This window comes from Acinonyx jubatus, chromosome C1 (assembly GCF_027475565.1).
Source record: "Acinonyx jubatus isolate Ajub_Pintada_27869175 chromosome C1, VMU_Ajub_asm_v1.0, whole genome shotgun sequence".
Classification (NCBI taxonomy): domain Eukaryota; kingdom Metazoa; phylum Chordata; class Mammalia; order Carnivora; family Felidae; genus Acinonyx; species Acinonyx jubatus.
The window spans coordinates 106,384,673-106,395,500 of NC_069381.1; the positions used below are offsets into that span (position 1 = coordinate 106,384,673).

A 10,828-nucleotide genomic window follows, 5' to 3' on the forward strand; every position below is an offset into this window, starting at 1 on the left:
CTATAAATACAGAGAACAAACTGATGGTTGCCAGAGGGGATGGGGGTGGAGGAATGTGCAAAACAGGTGAGGGGAGGTACAGGCTTCCACAGAGAATATAGTCAAGGGTGTTGTAACGCACTGTGTGGTGACATTTGTGGGGAGCACAGCATGACATATAGACTTGTTGAATCACTAGGTTGCACACCTGAAACTAATGTAACATTGTGTGTCAACTATACTCAAAAAAACAAAAATATAATCTAAAAAATTTAAAAAAAGATGTGTTGACTGAGATGCTGATGGAAATGGTGATGGTGGTGAAGAGTCCAGCACCAATACCTGCTAGGACGGTAGAGACAAGAGGACTGTCCTGGACACTGATGGAGCAAGGATGGAAAGAAACAACACTTGATGTGGAGTGAGACACACCAGAGCTCTGCCATCTATTTTCTGGATGCCTTTGAGAAAATGCCTTCATCTCACATCTGCCTCAATTTCCTCACCCTCAAAAAGAATCCCAAAGGTGAAACAATGTGTATAAAATTACCTGGCACCCAGTAGGTACAACTGTAAATTTCCTTTGTTTCTCCCTGACACAGAGGCATGTAGCTAGGCATATGACGATGAGGGCCTCATTTGCGCAGCCCAGTCAGGTGACACTGCCTATTGCTGAGGGACATAGTGTTGCTGCTAGGAGCCCAAGAGCTCTTGTTTAGATCATTCCCTTCAACTTGAGAGTCCTGGCTGCTGGCTGTCTATGGGAACAGCTATGTGAGGTAGAGGTTCTGCTTGGGGCTACTTCTGCCACTTCAACTGCCCACACCCTGACACACCTGAGCTTTATGCTAACACTACAGTGAGTAATTCCTGTTCTGCTGCCAACTCTGGGGGATGCAGCAATAAATACTCTGCATGTTTCGGGAAAGGCAGCTTGTACTCATCCTGAGCCTTCCCACAATGGCAAGGCACTTAACCTCCTTTGGTCTCAGTTTCCCACCTAGAAGCTGTCTTGCTGATAAAGTGTAGTGTTCCCATGATGTCATGTGCTGGTGCTTGCATGCAGTAGGTGCCCCACAGTGAGGCTGTGTGCAGTCACTTAGTTTCTCTCTCCCTTGGGGGGCAGGACTTGGGGGCCTGTCCACTTGGCAGTTTGAATTTGCATCAAGCTTTTCCATAGTTTCAGCTTATCTCCAGCTTCCTGGATGGTGCCTTCTGTCTGGTCCCTGGACAAGGGCAGTCCCAGGAGCCAGAGGCTTTTGAAATGCCATACATGGTGAAGATTTTATTTCCAAAGTGACATGTAGATTTGCTAACCTGTACTGCTCATTTTCTCTGTATCAGTGTGTGGTCTCCTATAGCACCCACAACGTGTACAGACAGGCATCTTCTGACCCATACTGAGATCAGAGAATGGAGGGGAATAGAGCATTTAAAGGTGGTGATGTCACTAACCAAGAAGGGGCAGTGCTATGTCATCGCTACAGCAGTCAGCACATACTGACCTTTGAGAAAGGCTGATACCAGAGACCCCACATCCATGCTAGTCTGGATTTTTCCAGAAAGGGCAACCTGGGTGGTGCATGATTTTCAACAGTAAGGCAGGCTCCTTACTACACTTACCAGCTCATTCATCATGGGAGTTACTAACTTTCCATTTCCCTGGAGCTGTTGCCTGTCACCAGCTATCAGAAGGATTGAACCTTCAGTTACATTTTTACTGAAGGGTTGTCATTTAATGGTTTCCCTCTCCCAGGGAATCTGTATTCTAAGACAAGCACCTGCTGAGGGCAAGACTGACAGGCAGGGACTGGCAAGGGTATCTGTAAGGCTGACAGCAGGGGGCAGCCTTACCTCCAGCCCAGCTCTAGGCATACAGGCTTCAGAGTACACCTGCAGGGCAGGGCTCTGTTCCCTCCCCAGACCTGGGGCCACTTAAGGTCTGAGGGGTGACCCCCTGGGGAGCACAGGCCCTGGCAGAGGAGATAGGGAGGCAGGGTTAGCTCTCTGGCATTGCAAATTTTCTGGAGGAGGGAGATGTACTTTGTCAGAACAACCCTTAGAGTCTTTACCATAGTCTACCTTCAGGATGAAGTTGCTGCTCCTCCTCAAATACTGTAACAAACCCTCAAGAAAGGCATGGTCCCTGGGTTGAGTGGGAGTTAAGTGGGGGTCTCCCCTTACCTGTACCCCAGATATGTTCTATGGCAAGGCTCTGTCCATGGGGCACTCTTAGGAAAGAAGCTACTTGGCAGTGACTGTCAGCACCTGTGTAATTGGATGCAGGCCTCCAGGACAGGTGTATTGTCATCATGGGCCCCCAGTGGGGTCATGGAGACCCAGAGGGGCAAAGTAATTCAGCCAAAGCTACAGTTAATCATAAGAGGCAAAGCCAGATTTCCTCTGAAGTCTTCAGCTTATGACACTGCTGAGAAAGAGAAGGGAGGCAGAAAGCAAATGCCTGTGTGGGCAGAGGGCCCTTAGCTGAGGGATGAGGCAGGACTCTGGTGTGTCACTTGCTGAATATGTTCCAAGTGACATTCATGATGTGAGGCTGGGCTTCTTGTGGCTCAATGTCTGAAATTTTTGTCTCCCTCTAATCTTAAGAACATTCCGCCTGTGCCCAGGAAGTCAACAGCTCTGTAGCAGCTCCTTCCTTGGGCTCAGTATGGTGTCAAGCTGGGGCCTGGTGTGGGGCCAGAGAGGGGCTGGAGGAGTGTGGTACAAGCAGCATGGGGCGGGGGTCCTAGGGGCATGAAGCACTTAGTGCACTCCTTCTGCAGTGAGGGCAAGGGGGTCTGTGGAGCAGAGAGGACCCAAGCCTCTGGAGAGTGTGGTAAGGTAAGGGCTAGTGTTCTAGTATTGAGCATTTACCCCAGGCTACACATTGCACTAAGTATGTAACCTCTAGGTTTTTGCAGCATTTCCATGAGGTCTGCATAGGAAGCACTCACATTTCACAGATAAGGAAACAAATGTAGAGAGATGTGCAAAGCTTCCTAAGGTTTCAAAGCCAGGATCTCAATAACAGAAAGCCTGCTTACCTGAACTGGAGCATGCCTTGTTCTTTCCCAGGCCACCCCACTGTGGGCCCCAACCAAGTGCACATAACCATCTATACATTTCTGGATAACCTGTGATGTCCCAGCTGCTTGTGAACCTCCCATCCTCTTCTCTCTCCTGCCTTCCGCCCCTTTCCTCTAGCATCTGTGCAGCCTCTGCCAAGTGGGGTATCTGTCTTGCCACACAGGGACACCACAGGAGGGCAGCTGAATGCTCTCCCATGTGGAGTCCTGTGTAGAAGGGTTGTGGGACACACACACATTCACACATAGGGTCACCTATGTGAGCATACCCAGGCCCCTCTAGCCTGGTACCACTTCCTGAGGCCCTGTCATGTGCAGCCTCAGACGGAAGCTAGGCCTGTTCCACAGTCCAGAAATCCTAGTTCCCAGATGGCTGCTCCTTCCCTTCAGATAGGACTGCCTGACTATGACCACTGAATTCAATCCAATGTGGTGAGCATTCATTGCACACTCCCTGCTAGCCAACCAGATGGGTTTGGGGGACATCAAAATGGGGGACACTTCTCAAGAGATCAGAGATCAGTGACCAGTGAATCATGGCAATAGGCTGATCCATTTAGATGTGCCCACACACATGCAGCCAGGACAGCTGACAGCTATGCATGAATGTAGGAAGCCCTGTATGAGCAGAATTTTGCTTTGTTGTTTTATTTTTGTTAAACAGTCATCCCTAAGACCTGCTCAAGCTCAACATTTTTGCAGAGGAGTAGCACCATGAGGATCCTGCAGGGGAGATCTATACCTTGGGCGGGTACAGAACCAACCACCTGTGAGAAAGCCTGCCATTCCTGCCAGGAAGCCTGGGGGTTCAGTTGGCACCCTTCCCCCTGGACACAACAGCCTGGCCAGCCTCTGACCAGCTCATCAGCAGGCCATGTTAGCCAGCAACACCTCCTAAACCTTGGGGACCTCAGGGTGCCTGTCTCCGTGCTGTGCTGGCTGTTCCTTCCCTCAAGCCTGCTGGCTGCAGCCACACTGACTCTGAGCCTCCTGCTGCTGGCAACCATCCTGAAGAGCCAGAAGCTGTGGCAAGAGCTCCACTACCTACTGCTGGCTAACATCCTGCTTTCAGATCTGGCCTACCTTGTGTTCTACATGCTTATCTCATCCAGCAACCTGGGTGGCCGGACTCTGTGCCACATCACCTGTGGTGTTCTCACAGATGTTGTCTTTGCTACCTACACCAGCACCATCCTGTCTTTCATGGCCACCATGCTGCACACCTACCTGGCAGTTGCTTATCCTTTGTGCTACTTCTCCTTCATGTCCTGTGAGGTTGTCCAGAAAGTGGTGGCCCTCATCTGGCTGCTGGCCTAATTCTTCCCTACATGTCTCATTTGGCTTAGCAAGCAGCAAGATGCCAGTTTAGAGAAACAAGAGGCCTTATGCATCCTGCAGCTGACCCTGTGCAATGAGCCAGGCTGTGGCCCCTTGGTCACTATTACCCACACCTACATTTTATGCATTCACTTTCTATGCACAGGTTTCATCACCTACTGCTTCTGGAGGATCTATGCAGAGACCAGGACTTCAGGCATCTGGGTCCAGGGCTACTCCTGGGCCATGGGCACCCTGCTCATCCATACAGTGCTACTCATACTGTACGTTAGTCATGTTATGGTGTTTTGCCTGGATATCATGCTAACCAAGTACAACCACATTGATGCCAAAACTCATGTGTGGCTCATGGCAGCCAACAGCGAGGTGCTTATGATGCTCCTCGTGCCATGCTCCCATACCTGTATACACTCCACTACTGGTAGCTGTTGGGGATGGTCGGGGGCCACTTCTCCTCCAGGAGGCACAGTGACATCTTCACCATTTTTAAGAGCTACAAATTTCACAGTTTGGCAAGCTGAGGTTAAAAATTATATGTTGGATGCATCAGCGTTCAATTATCAACTCCAGAGAACTGTAATATACTTGTGCAACAGGACCTTTAAGATGACCTCAGCATTCAACATTTCAAAAGTTTTTAAGTAGAGAAAGCTAACTTCTCACTGAAGCCCTACCTGAAAATTGAAGCAAGTAAAATGAGTCAGCAGAGCTCTGATCAAAGTGAAGCTGAGGCCAGATCTGTGCCTTTCCAATGGTTTCCCCCATACCCTCCAAGGCCACTGACAAAGCATGTTGCTGACAAACACACAGACACCAAAAGATTACTGAAAGTAATCTGAATCTGAAGTGTAAGCAAGCAGATTTGCTGAATCTGGGACCAAGAACCTCCATTTGGGTAGCTTCTCAGGATGTGGGAGGGAGGATAGCAAACCTAGGACCCATCTATACCAGGGAGTGTCATGAAGACATCTATAAAGCTGGAACCCCAAACGATTATAGTCTCAGAACAAGGATATATGACAACTAACAAACAGCAAGGATTTTACTGCCTTGATATTGGTGCTGTGCAGAAGAGGAAGAAAATTCCTCAAGAATTCTTAAATAGAAGCTACCCTTCAGACAGGACTAGAACTAGGTTTCAAATTATTTTTGTGGTCAACAAACCTCATACTGTGGTTGATGTGGCTCTTCTGCAGGACTAGAGCTTCAGCTCATGCTTCAAAGAATTTCCCTGGTAAAAGAATGCCAAAGAAAATGAATTGCATGTAGTCAAAACTCACAAAAGCACACAAAAGAATAAGGCACCATGAAAGAAAGTGAGAAGAAAAAAGATAGCAGCAGTATACTCCATCCAGCTCCTTGAACTGTCAGACACTTGGCTAATACAAAAATGTTCAATGTTTGTTTGTTTGTTTGTTTTTAAGTAGGCTCCATGCCCAGTGTGGGGCTTGAACTCATGGCCCTGAGACCAAGAGTCACACGTTTTACTCACTGAGGCAGCCAGGTACCCCTCAATATGTTTTAAGACATGAAAAATGACATGGGCATATGAATAAAGAGCAATACATTTTTACAATAACTGAGAAGATTAGGGAAAAAAATTAAATAGAACTTCTAGAAATAAAAATATATACATAATAACTAGAATTGGAAAAGATGGGTTATATTTAAAATGGGTTAAAAAGTATAGTATGCAGCAGATTCTTCATCACAGCTAATTTTGAACTCTCCGAAGTTATGTTAATAAATCTTTTATGATGTTGGGTATGTATATATTTATGATTGGTATAGCTTCTTGATGTATTGACCCAATTATCATTATATAATGATCTTCTTTGTCTCTTGTTACCTTTTATGGCTTAAAGTCTATTTTATCTAAATATAGTTACCCCACTTTTGTTCTATTTGCCTGGTTTTTTTTTTTTTATTCCTTCCCTTTGAGCCTACATGTGTCCTGAAAGCTGAAGTGAGTCTCTTACAGGCAGTATGTGAGCTGGTCTTGTGTTTTTAGCCACTCCAGCACGTTGTGCTTTCTGACTGGTGAATTGGGTTGTTGTTGAGTTACTAATGCTATCTTGTTCATTGCTTTCTGATGCTATGTAGTTTCATTGTTTCTTCTTCCCTCTGTTTCTGCCTGCTTTTGTAAATTGGTGATTTTCTGTGGTGGTGTGCTCTGTTTCCCCTTTCTTTATTTTTTGTGAATCTACTCTAGGGTTTTGCTTTGTGATGATCCTGAGGCTTACATAAGACATATCATAGATAAAACAGTCCTTTTTAAGCCAATAGTAACTTAACTTTGATCACCTGTTAAAAAATTCACCTTTTAATCCACTGCTTTTATTTTTGATGTCACTTTTACTTCTTTTTATATTGAATTCATTAACAAAGTATAGTAGCCATAATTATTTTTAATACTCCTTCCCTCTGACTTTCAAACTATAGTTAAGTGGTTAACATACCATTCTATTACAAATTATCATTTTCTAAATCTGATTGCATATTTACCTTTACAAGTGTGCTATATACTTTCATATGTATGAAACACTCCCAAGCAAGCAAAATACACAAATCAATAAAATATGATACACCATATTAATAGAATGAAAGAAAAATCATATGGTCACTTCAATAGATGCAGTAAAAGCATTTGACAGAATTCAATGTCTTTTCAGGATCAATATGCTCAATAAATGTATATAAAAGGGTATACTTCAATAAAAGCTATATATGACAAGCACACAGCTAACATCATACTCAACAGTGAAAGGCTGAAAACTTTTCTGCTAAGACCAGGAATAAGACAACTTTCACCACTCCTAATTCAACATTGTACTGGAAACTATAGGCAGAGCCATTAGCTGAGGAAAAGAAAAAAGAGAAATCCAAACTGGAAAGGAATATGTAAAACTGTCATTGTTTCCAGATGATGTGATATACATAGAAATTCCTAAGACTCCACCAAAACATTGTTGAACTAATAAACAAATTTAGTAAAGTTGAAAGATGCAAAATCAACATACAAAAATCAGTTGCATTTCTCTATGCTTACAATAATCTGAAAAAGAATTAAATAAAATAATTATATTTGTAATATTATCAAAAATAATACAATACCTAGGAGTAAATTTAACTAAAGAGGTAGAAGATTTGTACACTGAAAACTACAAGACATTGATGAAAGATATTGAAGATAGAAATAAATGGGAAAATATCCCAAGTTTGTGGAGGAAGAATTAATATTGTTCAAAGGTCCATACTATCCAAAGTCATCTATAGATTTAATGCAATCTTTATCAAAACTCTAATGGCACTTTTTAATGGAAACAGAAGAAACAATCCTAAAACTCCAAAAAGACCACAAAAGACCCTGAATAGCACAAATCCTGAGAAAGAACAAAGCCGGAAGCCTCACACCTCCTAATTTCAAATTTTATGCCAAAGTTGTAGTAATCAAAATAGCATAGTACTATAGCATAGCATAGCTGTAGTAATCAAAATACCATAGCATATTTATAGACTATGAATAGTCTCTTCAATAAACTGTATATGCACATGCAGAAAAAAGAAACTGAAGCCCTATCTTAGATTACTTATAAAAATTAACTCAAAATGGATTAAAGACTTAATATATTTAAGACCTGAAATTATAAAACTCATAAAAGAAAAGACAAGGGAAAAAGCTGTCTTGGTCTTGGCAATGAATTTTAAAATATGACACTAAAATCATAAGCAACAATAGCAAAAATAAAGTGCAACTACATTAAACTAAAAATCTTCTGCACTGCACAACAAAAGAAACAATCAACAAAATGTAAAGGGCATCTATGGAATGAGAGAAAATATTCACAAACTCTCTATGTGATAAGGGGCTAATATCCAAAGTATATAAAGAACTCATACAACTCAGTAACAACAATAAAACAATTGATTAAAAAATAGGCAGAGGAACTGAACAGATATTTTTTCCAAAGAAGACTTCTAAATGGCCAAGAAACATGAAAAGGTGTTCAACATCACTAATTATCAGGGAAATGCACATCAAAACCACAAGATATTACCTCACAATTGTTAGTATTGCTATTATCAAAAGAACGAGAGACCACAAGTGTTGGAGAGACCGTGAAGAAAATATAATCTTTGTATGTGGTTGTTGGGAATGTAAATTGATTTATCTGCTATGAAAAAAAGAATGGAGGTTCATCAAAAAATTAAAAATAGAATTTCTTATGATCCAGCAATTCCACTTCTGGGTATATATCCAAAGGAAATGAAATCACTATCTCAAAGAGATGTCTGCACCCTCATGTTTCATTCCAGCATTATTCATAATAGCCAAGACTTGGCAATAACCTTAGTGTCCATCAATGGATGAATGGATAAATAATATGTATGTGTATATACATGTACATATACATATACATATTTCATTCCAGCATTATTCATAATAGCCAAGACTTGGCAATAACCTTAGTGTCCATCAATGGATGAATGGATAAATAATATGTACATGTATATACATGTACATATACATATACACACATATATACACACAAACATAATGGAATATGATTCATCTATAAAAAAGGAAGGAAATCCTGCCTTTTGTGACAACATGGACCTATCTTGAGGGCTAAGAGAAATAAGTCAGACAAAGACAAATACTATATGATTTCATTTGTATGTAGAATCGAAAAAAGCTGAATTCATAGAAGTAGAGAGTGGAAGGGTGGTTGGCAGGGGATGGTGGGGGGAGAAATGGGGAGATGTTGACCAATGGATGAAACTTCCAGCATAAGATGAGTAAGTTTGGGGATCTACTGTACAACATAATGACAATAATTGACAATACTGTATTATATACTTGAATATTCCTAAGAGAGTAAACTTCAAATGTTACTACAACACCCTAATATTGAGGAGGGATGTTTTGCCATATATACATGTATCAAATAACCAGGTTGTATGCCCTAAACTTCCATATGGATATGTCAGTAATACCTCAATACAGCTGGGAAAAAAAAGACAATCCAATTTAAAAATACATAAAGGACTTGAACAGACAGTTCTCCAAAGAATATATACAAATGGCTGATAATCACATGAAAGATTTCTTACCATCACTAATCATTAAGGAAATGCAAGTCAAAGCCATGATGAGATACTACTTTATATTCATTAGGATGACTATTAATTGAAAAACAACAAAATCATGGAAAATAGCAAGTATTGGTAAGGATGTAGAGAAATGGAGAACTTTGGCATTGCTAGCAGGAATGTAGTAAAAAGTACAATGTTCCTCAAAAAATTAAACATAGAATTACCATTATGATCAAATAATTCCACTTCCAGGAATATACTCAAAAGACCTGAAAGCTGAAACTTGAACAGATATTTATATACCAATGTTTATGGCAGCATTTTTCACAATAGACAAAGGTGGAAACAACTCAAATGTCTATCAATGGAAGAATGGATAAAGCAATGTATTCAGCCTTAAGAAGAAATGAAATTTTGATACATATTACAACATGGATGAATCTTGAAAACCTTAAGCTCAGTGAAATAAACCAGATACAAAAGGATAAATATTGTATAATTCCCTAAGAGTTACCTAGAACAGTCAAATTCACAGAGAAAGAAAGTAAAATAGAGGTTACCCCCAGCTAGGGAGAGAAGGATGAGTTTTTGCTTAGTTCGTAGAGTTTTTGTTGAGGTGATAAAAATATCTTGGCAATGGCTAGAGGTGATGGTGCACAACCATGTGAATGTACTTAATGATGCTGAATTGTCCACCTAAAACGTATTGGAATGGAAAATTCAATGTTATATATATTTTACCAGAATTTTAAAAAAGAAAAAGAAACAAACTGTGTTCAATTTTTTTAAATGGAAGTTTTACAATATAGATGGATTTTGTGCTCACTTCTGCAGAACATGTACTAAAATTGGAATGAAACAAAGAAGATTCGCATTGCCCGTGCACAAGGATGTCATGCAGATCCATGAAGTATTCCATATTTTAAATAAAACAAAATACAGATAGCTTTGAAGAACAAGAAACCACCAAGTCATTGCAGTAGGCCACATCATGTGAATGTACTCTCTAATGTGCGTTTGTTTGAGATTGGGGAGAACAACTTTCTGCAGGAGAACTAGCCTGAGTACTAGAGTTCCTCCTCCTCATCCAGATACCTACTCCAAATTGTGGCCCTTGAAGCATTTCTTCTCCAAGTTGACAGTCCCAGCCCTGCCAGCCTTCCTAGGATCCCATTGTCTCATTTCCCAGTCTTCTCTGATGTAGGATCCATAAGGAACTACTGAGTTCAGGCTGCAAACCTGGATTCTTGCACCATGACCAATGCAGTTGACAAATCAGCACCTACGTATTGTATTTGTGTTCAGTCAACTGAAATCTTTTGGGTCTT

General features: G+C 41.4%; 1 protein-coding gene and 1 non-coding gene across 2 annotated transcripts; both read left to right on the forward strand.

Annotated features, from left to right (window-relative positions):
• Positions 1-2,733: 2,733 nt before the first annotated feature.
• On the forward strand, positions 2,734-4,924 carry GPR148 (G protein-coupled receptor 148). The gene is given in 4 exon segments (XM_027044199.2): positions 2,734-2,815; positions 3,861-3,957; positions 3,959-4,779; positions 4,782-4,924. Coding segments are annotated over 4 exon segments (1,143 nt in total).
• Positions 4,925-10,318: 5,394 nt separating this feature from the next.
• LOC113598326 (U6 spliceosomal RNA) lies at positions 10,319-10,425 on the forward strand. The gene has a single exon (XR_003419003.1). It is a non-coding gene; the product is annotated as a U6 spliceosomal RNA (small nuclear RNA).
• The last annotated feature ends 403 nt before the right edge of the window (positions 10,426-10,828 follow it).